This window comes from Mustela nivalis (assembly GCF_964662115.1).
Source record: "Mustela nivalis genome assembly, chromosome: 11".
NCBI classification, from domain to species: Eukaryota; Metazoa; Chordata; class Mammalia; order Carnivora; family Mustelidae; genus Mustela; species Mustela nivalis.
Genome location: NC_139030.1, coordinates 109,616,379 through 109,634,721, shown reverse-complemented (window position 1 = coordinate 109,634,721; position 18,343 = coordinate 109,616,379). Strand labels below are relative to the sequence as shown.

The 18,343-nt window shown below is 40.9% G+C and overlaps 1 protein-coding gene across 1 annotated transcript in view; it reads right to left on the bottom strand.

Annotated features, from left to right (window-relative positions):
* Positions 1-2,417: 2,417 nt before the first annotated feature.
* TMEFF2 (transmembrane protein with EGF like and two follistatin like domains 2) overlaps positions 2,418-18,343 on the bottom strand; it is a gene marked incomplete at its 5' end in the record, with an annotated part of 226,798 nt that continues 210,872 nt past the window's right edge. Inside the window, 3 exons of the mRNA XM_082691070.1 lie at positions 2,418-2,747; positions 6,115-6,273; positions 8,091-8,214. Of these exons, the coding sequence (XP_082547196.1) occupies positions 2,651-2,747; positions 6,115-6,273; positions 8,091-8,214 (380 nt within the window). The 3' untranslated portion in view covers positions 2,418-2,650. The remainder of the gene's footprint in view (positions 2,748-6,114; positions 6,274-8,090; positions 8,215-18,343) is intronic.

Sequence of the window (18,343 nt, the reverse complement as noted above, 5' to 3'; positions counted from 1 at the left end):
TTTGGGCGGCAACAGCCAAGGGCCGTGTCTACTTTTGAGTATCTAGAATCTTGGAACTACAGAGACAAAAAATGATAAGGAGAATAAGACTGGTGATGTGAAATGACTTGCTCAGGTTCCACCACAAATTTGTGATCAGAGTAGGAACTTTAATTTAGAGATCATGGCTCTCAGTTGAATGTGATGTTTTACAAGTTCAACTATATTCTCTTCTGGTCAGACCACAACTGTGCAATTCTGAGCTCTACACTTAAAGAAATGTGTAGACAAAGTAGAATTTTTCCGAGGAAGTTTGATGCAGATGCTGGGGGAAGCAAACACAGTATCACAGGAAGATCAGAGGTGAACATTAAGGCTGTTTCAGCCAGAGAAGAAAGACTTGCTAAGGGGCCGCAGGGTGCCTGGGAAAATCATATCGGTTCTAATATTTTAAAATATGTAAGTCATTATTCCTTTGCTCCAGAAAGGAAAATAAGAGCCATGGGTAGAAATCACAGAGCAGTGAATTTCAGCTTAACCTGAGAGGAAAAATAATGTCTCAAGATTAGAAGTCACCAAGAATGATTAAAATTCCAAGTCATAAGAAATATGCAATTAGAGGCTGGGTGAGTATCTGTCAGGACAAGACTGTGAGTTCCTTCAGAGACGAGACCCAGTATCATGCGTATCTCCCTAAGACTTTGAATGGGGCTTGGCCCACAGTGTATGCTCAATTATGATTCACTATGTCTCTTTTAAAAGGACTTCCTTTAGGTGGTAGGAAAGCATGGAAGTGAACAGGAATGCGCTGTATTGTTAACCCCATGGACTTCTCCAACACTTAGGTTTATGGTTCTTTGATAAAAAAAATCCTGCAGTATAGCATGCCGATATTTAGCAAAGCAAGTCATTTCAGACTCTTCAACAGGGATGTGTGGGTGAACTTGCTGTTTCTTTTAAACTCTACCAAGCTCTATAGTGTTGCGTGTCACTCTTCCCGTAGGTGGAAGGGTTTGCGGTTGGCTACTGTCTTACAGGGGAGATCGCTGCTGGTGTATCTGTGCACTTGTTAACCAAACCAAAGCTCCATGCACAAGTTTAAATGGAGTTTGTTTTGTGCAAGCACCACAAGACTGATTTATGGAAACACTTGCGTGATGATTATGCCTGTAGATTCACACTTTTCAGAGTGCCGACTAACCTAGAAAACCAAGTGTTTCAGAGTCCTAAATCTTGTTCAGATTGTCACCTTTTAAAAAAGTGTTTTTATAAATATCATAAATATCACTTCAGGAAACCCATTTTTCACTGAATATTTTATATCCAGGATGTGTTGATTTGATATTTGTCTTTTTTTTTTTTTTTTTTTGGACACAGGAGTGTTGTTGCTTTCAGTCTATGTGGAGGTCACCGAAAGGAGCCAAAGAAAGTTCTAGATTTACTGCACGAGCCACAGAAAGCTTGGGAGAACTAAGTAAGAGTACGGCAATTATTTGATTTGTTATTCATCTCTTATTTTTTGAGAATTTTCATATTTTATTTCTTTCCAAAGTGATCATATCTATTTATATGCTCAAGAATTCCTATCACTAAGTTCTTTTAGATGTTATGGGATTATTTTTCTTTCTTATCCCAGCATTTAAATATGCTTACAATGTATTTCTCTGTTTTTTTTTAATGAATTATCATCGTCACTACAGTTCCACTTCAAAAAACGGGTCAGCATGAGACATAAAGCTCTTCATAAGGAATTTGGTGGCCATTCTAGCTTCTTTTTCAAGAACTCAATGTGATAAACATAGCAAGGTGTTTCTGAGAATCTATGATTCTGGTGTTTCACTTTTAATGAGGTTATTAAATTTCTCTGCAAGTTCTTAATTCCACTCACCTAAGTGGAACAGATTTTGTGCTCTGTGTATTCCTGATATGAAACTTGTTCCCGACCCTTCAGGTATCTGCACTTAACAGCGAGATTCTAAGATGCTTTCCAAATAAAAACCAATATCTTCTTTCCCTCTCTTTTATGAGTTATAAAACACTTCCCTTCCCCTTCTTCTTTGATTTAATTTATATGCCAGAGATTTTTCAGCTCTGGGGATGAAAATGGAAGACCAGGGAAGAAAGTTGATGAAATAGAGATGATTCAAAGATCTGAAATATTTTATCCTCACTCGATATAAAGTAAATTATTTTTTCTCTTTTCCAATAACCATCATTTCCCTTGATCTTGGAATCACTCAAAACCTAGCCACTGAGTCCTTATAAACTAATGCTCTGTCTCAAGATGTGGGGGAAGATGAAATATTGGTACCTGTACAGATTGTACCAGTTTGATTCTATTTACAGGTATGCGATACCGCAAATTTAAGACGGCCAATTTTTTCTCATCACTGAGTATTTATTATATATAACAAATACATGGGAAAGAAAAAACTATATTGTGTGATATAAATAGTTTATTTACATTACAGAAAAAACATCAAGACAATGTATACTATTTCAAATATATCCATACATAGTCAAATATAGTTGTAGTACATGTTTTCATTGGTGTAGATTACCACAAATGCAAGGCAACATGTGTAGATCGCTTGTCTTATTCTTTTGTCTATAATACGGTACTGTGGAGTCCCAGTTCTCGGAAGTCCGGCCACCGTGCCACATGCTCCCTTTAGATTAACCTCGTAGATGCTCTTGTTGTGTTGTCTGAACTGTAGTGCCCTGTGTTTTGCTTCTGTCTGTGAATTCTGTTGCTTCTGGGGCATTTCCTAGAAGGTTGGAAAGTTTACAAATCTTAGTCCAGTGCTGTTACCTGAAGTTTGGTCCTACAATTACAGAGTGAAGTTGTGGATTAAGCCCATTGTTAAAATATTTCAGACAAAAGAATTTATTATTGGTAGAAGCTGGGATATTTTAGAAGGCTCTCTTTCTTTCTTTTTTTCTTTTTTTTCCCTCTTTCTTTTTTTTTTTCCTTCTTTCTCTCTCTCTCTTTTTTTTTTTGCTTCTCCTTGCCGTTGTCTGTAAGCATCTTTTGGGGAGCACTGAAGAGCAGAGGCAGACGGTGAAGGGGACACAGTTACCTGGTCCTCACGCACTTCCTCATAAGCACAAGAATGACTCAGCAGAAGGCTATCAAGCAAGTTGTGAGCTCATCTAATCTCACTTTAAATGTCTTCAACAATTTTATATTTTAAATGTCCTCAGGATGAATGTTATATTGACATTTCAGTGCTATAAGTTTAAATCCTAGCCAACCAGAAAATGAGCCAACTCTTAATATCTGATATGTAATGAAAAGAGATATTGTTTTGGTTCAGGCTGGTATCATTTTTCTATATTAACACCAAAAGCTGGAGACATAAATTGGTGCCAACTATTTCACTTCTATAAAAAGCTAAATTCAGCCAAATTATCTTAAAAGCTCTGGTCTGGTGTCTTTTCTCTTGTAATAAATGAATGCTTTGATGATGCAAATAAGAAAATGTGAATAAATATATATGTGTGTGTATATATATATATATATATATATATATATATTTTACATGGGTATGGTAGATCTGTCAAAATGAACTTGGAGCTGAAAGTCCCATTCCCAGCAAGTGGGAGCTGGAGACAAAAAGATGAGAACCCATCTTCTCAACAGGGCAACTCTTTTCATCCCAGAGCATGTCTCCACGTGTCTATATTTTTATGACACATGCTGTATTTAGAAGGAGGGCAGATGTTTGACTAAAATTATAAGAACAAGGGGAAGCAATTAGGAAAAAAAGAAAGTGGGAAGAGGGAAAGAGAGAAAGGAGGAGCGACCAGGTGATGGAGAAATTAAACAAAATTGCAGAGAATGAAGGGGCCTCTGCTCGGTGCAGTGTGCCGATCTTTTAGCAACTGGATATGTTGGAATAGGTCTTGACAGACAAGTGGGGTCAAGGTGGCCAGAAAAGGGGAGGCTTTGGAGAGGGGCAGATGGCCCAGGTGGAAAATCTGGTTTCTGGGTAGAACATTTTCAAGTGAATAGAATGAATCCATGCCGGGGAGAGTGTGGCTTATTGACTGGTGTGACTCCTGGAAAGACTTTAGAAGACCTGGACATCCTAAGACAGCTTCACAAAATGCACTACAGTAATACTCATGCAGCTCATGTACTCTTCCTCCAAGGTAGTTAGAGAATAAGCTTTGTTTTGCTTTAATATGGAAAATGAAAATGGGCACATGCCTTGAAACAATGGCTTCCTTCTAATTTGGAGCTCAGTTTTGGTGGTCTTGAGTGTCGGAACACACGGCGTCATGGCCAGCCGAGGGGCGGAGTGAGCAGGGCTTCAGTGCACAGGCCGGACACCAGCCGTCCGGACTCCAGGGCTGCCCTTATTGCTTCGCCGTGTACACTTAGCAATTTGCTCACTTCTCAGACCTCCGGGTTCCGATTTTGAAAACGGATCACTGTTCCTTCTGCATGTGTTATTAAATGTGCATGTGTGTGTACATACACGTGTGATATATACACACATCTAACATACCCACACACAATGCTTGGTGGGTGAGGACCCTGCGCACTCTCTAGCTGTTCTTATAATGTATGGGGACAGAATCGTGATTAGTAACAAACTCAAGAAGATCTGCTAAAGTACTGAAAGTTTTGATCTTTGTCAGTATAGGAGGTAGCAAGTCCAATTGTCATGAGATTAGATCTACTACATGGAATTTGGTTTTTCATGTACTGACATTGCATACAGATTGGAAGGTTCAAGGCCCTGAGAATAACATGGCACCATGTCTTGGGTTTAGATTCTTTTCTATCTTTCCTTTATACTCAGTACTTTTGGTTTCTTGAGTTATCTTTATGTTCCCTAGAATCTATTTTAATATAATCCATTGACTCACTTGGCATCTAAATGTGAGAGTCTAGTTGATGAGCTCAGCTTGGCTCTGAGCAGCGCAAAGCTTCAGTCGGTGATCTTCCCTTAAGCTTTTAGGCCCGGCAAGGATTTATGAACCATATTTTGTCTCTTTCAAGAGCAAATGCCACACTTGTCCTCAAAGAAGATAGTGCGGTACAGCTACGGAGATGTATTATGGCTTTTATTTTCTAAAGATACGAGACTTTCTCTTATTTTCTTGTCTTTAGAAAAATAATTTTGGGGGAAACATTCTGATTTACTGTAGAGCTGTACAAATGAATGAAAGTTTAAATGTCTTGTGAATTTGGCAAAAACCTTGAAAAACTTTCTTGGAACTTTTTTCTCAGGGAGAGCGAAATCAGGTTAGAAAGAAGAATCTTCAGTAATATTTCCAGTTAGGCAAGGCATGAATAGTACAGATTCGGCTGCCGGAACTACACACGGATGTAGTCAAGCGAGTACATACCGGGGCTACTCCTTTACTCCCAGCCAGTGTCCGACATCACTGACTAACCTTGGTTTTCTCTGCTAGTGAAACGGTATGGGGCCTCTGGATGGGTCTCAGTCTAGCTCTCCAGGAAACAACCACCACTCGATTGTACTGGGGCTTTGTTATAAACGCTTGTTGTCATCTTTGCTTCCTGTTTCCATAGATCAAAGGTTTTCATGTACTACAACATAATCTTTTTTACTGTAGCTATTTTCTTTGAATTTTGTGATTAAAAGCTGTTTTAACTTAGGATAAAAATATACCTGTTGTTTACATCAAATATGTTAACAGTGATGGTATCAGAGCTGTAATTGGAAATGCAGGCACCATAAATGAAAGCTGTCCTTTAACACTCTTTTAGGCCTTGGGCACAATCACTTCCCACCTATTTCGGCACAATCATCCGGGTAAATAAGGCAACACCGTTGTCTAAATAGTCTGTTAGTAGTTTGAATGAAGACTGACATTCTATAGCTAAACGGAAGAGCATATTTAAACAAAGACTGGCATCACACGGTGGAGAAAAACAGATCTTTGCTCCAAAAATAAATGATCCTCATCAAAATGCAAAAATGAGGAAAACACTTTGTAGCCCCCCAGCATGAACATCGATGCTATTCACATGCTGTTATGATGGGGAAACAGGACTCCTGAGAAGAAGTCTGCGGAGCCCACGGAGGGACTCCCGCCTAGAGCAGTCTAAGTGAGGCAAGGAGCGACAGATCCCTTTATCTGGGCACAGGTACTGACCTTGTGATGCAGAGAACCACCACACAGATGACAGCAATCTGGATGGTTCCAATCACAGCTGCGATTAAGACGTACTGAAATCGCACAGGGCCGGGAACAACGTACAGTACACTGTAGTCCTTTTTTTCACAGTGTTGTCCAGTATAACCAGCATCACACCTGGAAGAAACGACAGTGCCCAGTTAGCTGTCACCGCGGGACACATTGTTTATAGCCTATACACATTCATCTTCACTGTGGAGTGTGAAGTCACAGCTGTTTGCTTCCCTCTTAAAAAAAAAAAAAAAAAGCTATTTTGTAGATATGGGTTTCGACGATTTGTTTTCCACATGATTTCTTTGTGTTTTTGGCTTCAAAGATGTGAGGTTTTCTTTTATACTTATAATAAGATTTTGAGGACAGGAGGTTGGTACAGTTTGTAAAGATGGCACAGAGGGGGAGGACATGTCCGGAAATGCTAGTTCTTTCTACACTTTTTTCAGGCGAGTTTCACATTTTATTTAACTCCTTCTTTAATCGACCTAAGTCAACATGATTGCAAGAAAAAGTTTGTTTCTGAGGATATGGGTATAAAATGGGGCTACTTATTTATGTATTTATGGAGAAAGCATTCTGTATGCTACTGTGAGAATAAATGTTGAAAAATGTTTAGACCAAAGGTCCAATAAGTGATTTCTTTAATTTGTTGATCATAAAGTTGTCTCCTTATGTTGGAGAGCTAAATTTCAGTAGGAAAAAAGTAATTACGGTGTAGGCACTAGAGTTTCACAGAATAAACCCATGTGTGTTCATCTGAGAAAGAGCGCCACCTCTCACCGCCTCGACCCCCCTCAGAGAGCTCCAGTGGGCCATCTGCGTGTTAGAGTTAGTATTTGACAATGACATGAAGAAAGTGTTCACGTAACAATACCAACGAGGGTCAACTTGTCACTGGCTTTGTGCAAATGTTTTAGTATTCCCTTGGAATTTCTGCAGCCTGGGGTCTCTCCTCTTTGTCTTGCAGGGTTTAATAATGGGGGTCCTGCTAAGGATGACGGGGCAGCGGGGGCAGCGCTCAGTTTTGTTTTCTCTCCCTGGCTTCACTGGAAGGTGTCAGTGAATTCAGTTAAGGGAAATAAAAAAGGGAGACAGTTCTGGGCGAGAGAGAGAGAGAGAGAGAAGAAAGGGTCAGGAGCAGGAAGAGGAGAAGAGAGAGGAAACTCCTTTCCCTGTATACCAACACACAGCCTTTTTCATCATGTGCCACTTGCAGATTCCTTTAATAAAAATACATTTTTTTTTTCCACCTTGGCTTCACCATCTTTTTACCATCTCAATGATTATGTTCTATTCATGAATACTCAGGAGATATTCAAATTTATTAACTAAGTCCAGACGAGCCATTTCTTTGCGTCTCGACTGAGTTAGAATCAGTGGAAGTATGGCTAATAATCTCACTACACGAGGCTGGTTAGATAGCAGATCCAGAGAAAAGAGTATGAGCCTCACAAAACCAAGATTGATAATATTAATTACAACACCTGCATGACTTTGGAGAAGATGACCTCCCCAAAGCAACAATGCTGTCTCATGTGCACTAAATCCTCATCCGTTCATTTTGGAAATGTTTACTGACCACCTGTTATATTCTAAGAGCTACCTATGTCTTTAGAAGCCCGAGTCTCTGAGAAGCTTGTAGTGCCCAAAGTACAATTCAAAGTCCTACCAGAAGAGTACCCATAACAATATGCTACACGGTCTGCGGGTATGTAAGGCACGTGCATTTCATGGTTTTCTAGTGGGTGTCTGTGTGTGCGTGTGTGTCTGTCTGTCTGTCTGTGGGGGGGGGCGGGGGGATGTGTGCAGGAGAGGCAGTGAAAAGTTTTGCGGCTGATCACCCCGTCGGGCAGAATGCCGTGCAACTCTTTGCAATCATCCAGAATTTAGTTGTCTGTGTTGACTTTACATAGTATAAAGTTAAAGAGCGAAAACATTACCTGCAAGAGGGCTCCTGCATATTGGCCGAGTGTTCACACTTCCCGTGCATGCAGAAGCCATTGTAGTGTTCTGGGCAAGGTATGTGGTGTTCTCTTGCACTTTCTTCTAACTTGTTAGCATTCTCTGTGAATACAGATAAAAGCAGGCACCCCTTGTAAATACTTTCCTAGCTCAGTGAGATCAACCAGTACATCAAGAAGCAAAGCCGTAACAGGCGAAGATATTTAAAAGGGCAAGAACGGAAAGGCCACGCTCCGGAAGAACGGAGAAGGACTGACAGACAGACATCTTCTCATTGTGTTTAGAGATGAAACTGCAAAATTACCCAGCACTTTTCATGCTTTTATGCAATTTCTTCCATCTTTAATGGCCAGTGATGTTTCCAAGAGTTGGCAGACAGCTTTAATTTTCCTTGTGTGGAGACTGTACATTGATCACAAAATAATTCAAGAACTAGCTTAGTTTTTGAATTTCAAAGCCCAGCATAATGTCCCTAAGAGTAAATTGCTGCAATACCTTGATACTTTCTCAGTGTGGGAGCTTAAAAGTTAAAATAGGGCCGTGTTCAGTTGTTAAACAGACGTTTTCCAAAACTAAATGCAAACAGCAGCAGACTTGTTCTTTCAGGGTTTTTTCATTGACTGCGAAGGGGATTCTACCAGCACCCATGCATTTTCTTATTGCCAAAATAAAGCTATTGAAAGAGAAACTTTATTTCAGAATCATTTATGGAGATACTAATACAGCACATATTGGAAGCTCTAAGTGTGTTCCAATGCATGGGAACTGGCCTGTGTTAACAATGTGATGTGAAAGCTGAACTTACGGTAAAGGAAAGAATTTGTCGTCTAGAGTGAATCCTGTCCTCCATCGTTAACAAGTTTTGTTTTCTTATGTCTCCACGAAGATGCCGAGATATTTGTTCTGACCTTCTAGCCCAAATACATGTGCTTCCTATTTGTAGTGCTATCTCTAAGTAGTCTTTGGATTATATTCATTTTGTAATATAAAGTTTTGCCTTTGTTTGAATCGTTTCCAAAATCCATGACCTGACTTGACAAACTTTAAAATTCTTGCCTAAATACATGAAAAATATAATTTTCTTGATTTCAATCTGAGAAACTCTTCAATCCCACGGTAAAAGAAGTAATGAAAGCAGCGGTCATGGAAGATTAAAAATGAATTACTGTTTTCATGAAATAAATTATTTCCTATTATTTCACACAGAGGTACAGCTTTTATTACGGTGCATCCTTACAGTTTTTGGCAGTCATAGGTGATGCATATATTCATCAGGAGAAAAAAATACCTTTAATACAGGTGAATCGTATAAATGCATTATTTACGTTTAAGCAGAGCTGGAAAGTATCTATACATTTTAAGATCTAGTTAGCCATCTGCAGAACTTTCAAGTTTGCAGCATATTGGTACATACGGTAAGCACTTTCTCGTGTAGGAATATTTATGTACGTTTGTGTGATGGGTAATATTTCAAATCACAACTCAAATTAATAAAGGATTTATTTTAAGTATGCTAGGGAGACTGGACATGGCCTTTAAATCATTCCTTTGTCCTGTATTTGTGTCTCTTTACCTATTTAGGTGACATTTTGTCTGTATCCTATTTCGACTTCAATGAATATTGTTAAAATGAAAAACCACTTGCACAGAAAAGACTAAAAACACACCAAGTTTTCTCTTTCGGTTTCTCCCACTCTTCTAAGGTACTTCAGAGCTTTATGTCATGGTGTTTTTGGTAACAAATGACAGCTATAATGAGCAAACACACAAAAACTGAAATAAATAATGTTGGGTGAAATTTCCAATATGGGAATATGTGACCAAAACAGAAGTGGGACGGTGCTGCTATTCTGATGCACCTTGAGACGGCTCGTGGTTATTCACGAACCCGTGCAGAAGGCGAGGCTCGTCTGGCACGGCTGCCAGGAGGCGGTGAGCTAGCGTGGCTGAACCACGCACGTGCTGTTTAAAGGCGACTTTCACAGCGGGGCTTGTAAGCCCCACGGCTGACCTAACAGACCAGCACTGATTCTCACTCTCACTTCTGGATCCTCTCCCCGTAACAAACGAGTCAACACTTCTCTTTTGTGTTTGTTAGTAACCCGCCAGCGCTTCCGCACACCTGCAGGCAGGAGAATTTCCTCTAACTTCCCTACACTTCAATTTACATCACGATTTCGGGCATGGCATTTTTCAAACATACCTTCTTAGGCCTATTTCTCTTTTTGTCAGTTGCAAAAGAAGATCAAGAATTTTCTTAACTCAAAATCCATTTTTAGGCTATTTCATTTTTAACTCCATCCCTAGCCCCATACTGTTTTTGTTTTTGGATTTGTACCATGTTCACAATTACAGACCCAAGTCCAAGGGCAAAGTAGGAGCTTGTTTGAGTGAGGCTGCTGCCTTAGTGTGGTAGGAACAAGAGATTTTCTCAAAGTTCATTATCCAGACAGGATGATCATGTGTGAGGGAAGAGTTCCCATCGTAAAGTCTGCTAATTAGTTTACACCAGTCCTTCTGGGCTTGGAGTGCTCGGTTCTGCTGTTTGTAGGACACTGTCAGATAAGAACGTTAGAGAGATTGAAAATAAATGAGTAGAAGAAATGGTCCCTGAGCAAGAAAATGCGGAATCATCAATATATGTCAACAAATTTATAGTCAATCCAACCAAGTAAACCAGTTGATCGAAAACCTGAATATATAACCACTTCTAGTAATGCGACAGATGTATTTTAGAAATGAGATTTGAGTATATTAAGAATAGAGACAGAAAAAATCTAATATTCCAACCAAATATGTGTGTGGATGATAGTTTTTGTGACCCCGATGTTATGCCTCGGTATTCGAGCACTCCTGAAGCACTTAAAGATTTAAAATCACCTAAAAATGATAACTGGAAGCATGTATGTATCCTACAGTGGCTGATGACGTAGACACCCATTTCTCCATCCTCTCCTGAAAAAGAGGTTTAGGGCAGGGGTTGTGCTCTTTCTGCTAAAAGAGATCGTGGTAATGGTAGAAACTCTCCACGTTTCTGTGTAAAACCTTCAACTCGTTTCCTACCGAATGCTCACGAATGATTTATTCTGAAAGGGATCCTGACCCTTTTAAGAGACGTTGCTGGTGTAATCTGAATTAATTGCAGCACAGCTAACAGGATCGCAGGCCCATTGCGAGTTGACGCCCTAGCTGAGGGCTGCAGGAGTGGTTAGCTCTAGCGCACAGACAGCTCTATGCGCTGTTTCTGTCCTGGTGCACTCGGGGGAAGAGACTGGGGAGGGAGGCAAGAGCCAGAGGGCATGAGGACTGGCAAGGTTTGACCTTAACAGAACTCAAGGGAGGGAAGTAGGTAGAAAAGGGGCAGAGCTGGGCCTGGCGTTTCAGAGCCTTAAATCAATATGGCCCAGAGTGTGTGCGTGTGCATGTGCGTGTGTGTGCGTGTGCGTGTAGCATTATCCCTGCCCTTTTCTTCCCCAAAAGCTGGAAATAAGATGTCGTTCAGAGAATTCATCTTTGAAGACAACACATTACGGATTGAAGCAGAAATGGGACAATATAAAATCGCCTAAAACTACCCACGGACCCAGAGAAAGAACGCTTCCTGGGACAAGGGTTAGAGCTTGGCAAGGGAGCTTCTGAACGTCATGTTCTCCATCCAAAGGCTCTCCAGGGCGGTGTTGCCCCGAGGAGCCAACCTGAACTGGAGAACCTCAAGTCGTGCTGCAGACGCGGAGGCACAAAGCTGTTAGGTCGGACGCTGCTTCCTCGTTTTCTCAGTCAACCTGTCCCCCTTCCTCTGATGCCCTGTTCTCCGGACAGTCTGAAAATGATTTGATTTCTGTGTAGCCTACATGACCACCCGGATTCCTCACCCGTTTGACAGTTACATATTTCATAGGAGTTAAATTGATTGGTTGTGACTTTCTGTGTGTTTGGTTTCTTTTTCTTTTCATTTTTTTTCTTTTTTTTCTTTTCTTTTCTTTCTTTCTTTCTTTTTTTTTTTTTTTTTTTTTGCATAAGTCAGCTTTCTCCAGCCCACTCAGCTCTGGCATTTTGTAAGATCAAACTCTGCACCTCCCAGCTAGAGGCCTGGGCCCTGCCCACGGCGCACTGTCGTCTGAGAGGCCTTTCGGGGGCTGGTCAGACAAGATTTCTCTGGAAGTAGCACCCCTTTGCCTTAACAAGGCCTTTCTTGAGGATATCTACGAATCCGTAGCACCAGATTCCTGAGGAGTGCGAGAAGATTTCAGAGTAAGGGGAACAGGTCCTAACTAGAGGTAACATGGAGGACTCAGGGCATGTTTCAGGGACCCAAGTTTCAGGGACACAAGTTCCTACCGCACGTTTTCACGCCAGCAGAGCTCTGCAGTATGTGAGTGAGTAGCAGAGGGAAGTAGCGACATCCTGGTGGTGTTACAAAGAAGTCTTCTTACTACTGCTAAGATTTTGTAGTGTTGTTATGTGGGAGATTTAATTATTTCAGACCTCTAGGTTCTTCAAACATATTTCTACTGCTAAATAAATTACCAATAAATATATACTGATATTTATTATAAAATATTATTTTTGATATACTGGGGAAAAAGAATTAAGCAAGTAGGAACATTATTTAGCTATAGTAAATAAAAGAAATCACTTTGGCTTAATTATGGGGGCACTTTATCAAAGGGCATATGATATCTTAAATATTTACAGTGTCTATATTTCAGACATTCTAGCATACAGTGAGCTCTTTTATGCATTACCTTCCTTTGAGGGAACAATATGTTTGTGGATTAAATTCAATTTCTCACATTATACTTCAACATCTCAAATCATCTTTGACAAACGCAAGCACAGGAGTAGTACCATCTCATTTATGATGTTCTCAACAAGCTTTTCCTTTGGGCACACAAAATGGTCCACACTTTTCCAGAAAACTAACACTTTCCATTTTGAATATATTTGTTTAATACTTCTATATTTTTTTTTTACATTTAATTATGGCACAAGGAAACCCCAGCCCAGAAGTACTCAGGCACTTGCACAGCTGCTGGGATACTCGACTTTACCTGCCCCCTACTTACTGCCATAGCTGCAAACCCATTTGAAAATATTTAACTAACAGGAAAAAAAAAAAGGTGTCTTGTTTATTTAACGAACAGGAAAAAAAAGTGTCTTTCTTTCTATTATATTTATACCGTCCCTGGGATGGAATAAAATATGAATGTGGAAGTGAAGTCATGATTGTTCCCATTGTTGATTAGAGCTGGTTTCAGAGAAGACGTAGAATTCTTAGGATTTCCTCTCCTTATCTTATCAGGGCTAAGCATATGAGGTGGCAGTAAAGCCTCATGTCTAGCTTTAACTGCAGCAGAAGTTTTTTAAAGACCAGAAAAGTGTTCCCATCGAACAGGTCCTGGATGCAATGCAGTGGGGTTTTCGCAACTTAACAAATTGGGTAATAGCTTCCCCCACCGTCATAGTTTCTTCAAGGCCCAGATGAAGAGATGAGAAGAGTCTCTCCCCTCTTAAGCCTCTAAGACAGACTCAAATGAGAATGCCGGCGAGTGACAGGAGAGCGCAAGGGACACGAAGGCATTTGAGGACACAATCAATTCTCCTTTGGTAAAGAGCAGAGACTCAGTCACAATGTTCTGAGTTATTTAATCTCTGTAAAAGATTTGGAAAAATAACTTCAAAACAGAAACCAAGCCCCTTGCTACAAATGCAGCATTTCTTCTACTGGCTTTTCAGAAAAGTCATGAAAAGTATTTAGATCCAAAATTTCACCACTTAGGCAATGGTCTGGGTTGGGAAATAGGAGGAGCAGAGACAGGGGGACATTTTTTCTTACTTCACCATCAATCAGGCACTACAAGATGTGATGTGTGATTATCCATATTACCACTTGTGTGTATAAATATTCCTATTGGACACACAAATGAAAATAAAGCAGAGGAGAACTAATTTTCATGTTATTACATTCTCAGGCAAGGCCTTGATGACATTATTCAAGAATTGTTTGAATTTAAATTGGAAAAAGTACTAGCATCTGAAATAGAAATAGTAATTTGGGGACTGGAATGATTGAAATGCAACAATATCGCACGGTTTTTTGCATGGGGTTTTATTATCTGAGTTTCTACTGGTAATGTATTTACACAGACAAAAGCTGAGAAATCTGGACCATCTTGGGAAAGAAACTTGTATGTCAGCATTTTCACTTACGACACTCAAGTACAGTTATTGTAATTCCGGGACTTGTGATGACAAGGCTGCGTCACAGACACAGCCGTCAACTCTGCATGTCAAAAGTACACGTCATGGATTTTACAGAATAATAATAAATAATACATACAGACGTATCTGCTTATTAGTAAAAGGAAAATAGGCAGGTTTTTCGCCACTTGCTCCCTCCTCTGCCCTGAAGTGCCTGCCTGGCTTCGGACGGCAGAGCCCTCGAAGGCGTGAAGGGAGCCTTCGAGCTCCCTTTTCTTACTGACAAAAGCTGTCCTCGGCTGCGAATGGTCCTTCTCAAACTCCACCATTCAGTCAAGAGCCTATTAACTCCCAGCAAGTGGGTAACTCCTATAGGTTTAGAGGATTTAGCTTGAAGACCTTTTAAAAATACAGTATTTTATGGAACTTCCGACGTCTTTGACAACACTTCATACATATCAGGCCTTACGAAGATGTAGGGATCATTAACCTCTCAGGAGTCCAGAGCTGGAGTTGCCTGGAGCTTATCTGGGGTCATTTGCTGGAGATTTCCCCATGGAGCTTTCGCTGAAGCAACCCTTCTCACTTTCCAGATGCTCTTGGATGACAAAGTTTACTACAAACTTTAGAGGAAGGGGAAAAAAAAAGGACTGGGAGCCATTTTATGTCAAGAATACTCCCCTTCTCTTCCTTCTGTAGTCTTCAACTAAATCTACACGCTTCTGGCCAAATTTATTTGCTCAGTGGCTGACGGGGCATCTTAGAGAGCTTGCTGGATGACAATGTTGACCACGACAGAGCAAGTAACAGAGGGTTCAGGCCCTGTTCCCTGCTGCCTTCTAGGGTATGTGAGCCAAGCCATTTTTCCCTTCATGGGCTGCATTTGCAGAAATGGTTAAATCATTCAGAGAAACCTTTCTAGGTGACACATTTGTTTTCCTCCATGACCCTGAAGCTATTAGCCAACAGAGAGTGAGGAGGGTTCCGGTTGGAGCAATCACTGAAATGCAGCAGAAATAAAGGTTTTAATGATGTAAATAGGACAAAAAATGGCTTTGGGTAATTTGCTAAATGAATATTTCTTGACTACCTACTATGTGTCTAGTGTTGTGCTGTGTACTGTATGTTACATGCTGTATTTATTGGCTGTCTTCCCAAGATTTTTTTTTAAAGATTTTATTTATTTATTTGACAGAGATCACAAGGAGGCAGAGAGACAGGCAGAGAGAGAGAGGAGGAAGCAGGCTCCCCCGCTGAGCAGAGGGCCCGATGCGGGGCTCGATCCCAGGACCCCGGGATCACGACCCGAACCGAAGGCAGAGGCTTTAACCCACTGAGCCACCCAGGCACCCCAGATTTTGCTTTTTGTTTTCTAAACATAGCCAAGAAAACAGATTTGCAAGACAAGACGATGATAAATTTTATCTACATTTACTGGAGAATCTACAACATGCCCAACATTGTGTTAATACTTTACATGATAAAATGTATTCCTTATTATAGCACTTTAAGGTAGATTTATAAAAATCCCATTTTGTGTAAATGAGGAAACATAAGCTCAAATAGGTTGAACTGCTTAGCTTAGAAATTTGCACGATCAATAAGCAGAACCCGGGTCAAAGCCAGCTTTTGCCAGTGCAACATGCAGTCCAGGTGATTAAGGACTCATTAAAAAGAAGAGGCTATCTTGCCTCCATAGTTTACTAATTGTTTGCCCTTTGTGCTTCCTGATTCTTTATCCCACGTGGATCCTCTTGCTGCTCTGAAAACCAGTTCTTTTCTTTTCTCTTCCTCCTGCCTCAGGAGAGGGATCTTGTCTGAGACCAAACCGCCAAGAGTCCCAACTTCTCCATCCTCCTCCAGGGCTCTCTCCCTTGGTGACCTGCTTTCTCTCCTGCATCTTCAATTCTCCCTCCCTCTTTGCTCCTTGCCACCAGCATGCAAGCATTTTTGAATGTCTTTCTTCTTCAAATAAGAATTTACAAACTCCTCTTACTGCAGGTGCCTTCGCAGGCCTCTCGTCTCCCTTCCCTTCTTCTTAAGAAGCTAAACTTCATCCAAGTGCATCTACACGCCTGCTCTTTGCTTCCTGCAGTAACTCCCACGCAATATTTACCCACTGCTCTCTAGTCACGGCTTCAGAAAAACTGCTGTGACCTCCATCAACCCACAACATCTTTATTGGTCAAACTAGTAGTCTCTTTTCCGACTTCCCACTCTTGATTTGGGCTCAGGTCATGATCTCAGGGTCTTGGGATCAAGCCCTGCATCTGGCTGCATGCTTGGCAGGGGGTCTGCTTTGAAATTCTCCCTCACTCCCCCCCTCTGCCCCTCTCCCTTCACAAACAAATAAATAAATCTTTTTAAAAATGAGAGGTAAGTTGCAATGTGGTGGAGAACTTCAGTATACTCACTAGAATGTATATATTCAGTAGGACAGAAATAGATGCACAAGGGAAAGCCGTATTTGCTATGCGTCCTCAGTTGTCTTCTGTGAAAGACAGAAGGCTGGAGAGCAAAAACGTGTTGCTAACCATAAAAGACAAGACAGACACCTACAAATGACTCAAGTGCAAATAGAAGCAACTGATGGGTTGATGAGTTTGCATATTTCTCCCATATGATGTCATGGCCCAAAAAGGGCAATTAGAGAATTTATAGTGTAGATTCGGATTCATTTGCAAAGTTGGAGTACGGCCATATGTTGGTACCTGACCAAATTAATGTAAGTGATTCTCATTGAAAGGGTTAGAAGGTACACCATCTTTTCTAATATTCGATGATGAGACAAAAAAGTTTCAGAAACAAATGTAGCTGATTGTGCTGTATTTCTGATAATAAAGAAGTCATGGAGTCAATACTAAGCAGAATTTAATAATTTTCCTAAGAAGTAATTTCCGAACATAGCATAGCCCATGAACGTCCACGTCATTGAAAAGCTATTTTTTTTTTTTTTAGGATTTTATTTATTTATCTGACAGAGAGGGAACACAAGCAGGGGGAGTAGCAGAGGGGGAAGCAGGCTCCCCGCCAAGCAGGGAACCCAATGCGGGGCTCGATCCCAGGACCCTGGGATCATGACCTGAGCCGAAGTCAGACGTTTAACAACTGAGCCACCCAGACACCCCAAAAAGTGATTTTGTTTTGATGGTATTTCTCAATTATATCCTAGTATATGTCTACAAATCAGGTATCTTTGTGTTTGAGCAGAATACTACAGATAATAAAGGTGGTATTGTTTCCTAAAATAAAACTTTCAATGATGCGACAATCCATCAGAGGTTTCTATGTCGTTCCTCCATTTAACACGTTACGTTAGAGACGGGATAATGAGTGAACAAGTCATTCTCATGCCCAGTATTATAATTTTTTTTTTTTTTTTACCCTCAGTAAAACTTTCTGTCTAATGATGATCTGGTAATCTAACAGCCAAATATTTTATTCGTTCCTGTACTGGGTCAACGAACGCCCCTCCCGCCGCCACCCTGAACCACAGCTACCTGGAACTTCAGAACGCAGTCTTATCTGGAAATAGATAATCAGCTCAGATGAGTTCATACTGAATTAGACCGAGCCCTAAATTACAGGGTTATATCGGGTTATATACATACAAGATTACACAGACGATTCTAGAGCAGAGGCTACATGAAGACACACAAGCAGAGAGTCAACGTGAGGACGTGAGCAGGTCAGAGGCACGATGCTACACGCCGAGGAGTGCGGGAGCCTCCCGCAGCTGGGAGCCGCAAGGAGGTACGCCCTCCTCTCTGGCCTGTGGAGGAGCCTGGCGTTGCCAACACCACCTTGATTTCAGACTCTAAGTCTCCAGAACTATGAGATTATAAACTTCTGTTGTTGTAAGTCACCCAGTTTGCAGTAATTTGTTGTGACAGCCCTTGCAAATGGACACAGCCAGAGCTCAGCAACCAGACCCTTACACGAATGAAATACGTGTTCTAATGACGTGTATGGAATGAGTGAGAAAGAGCTCACGGGTCGGTCTCTGCTACTCTGTGACTTGGGCAGTCTC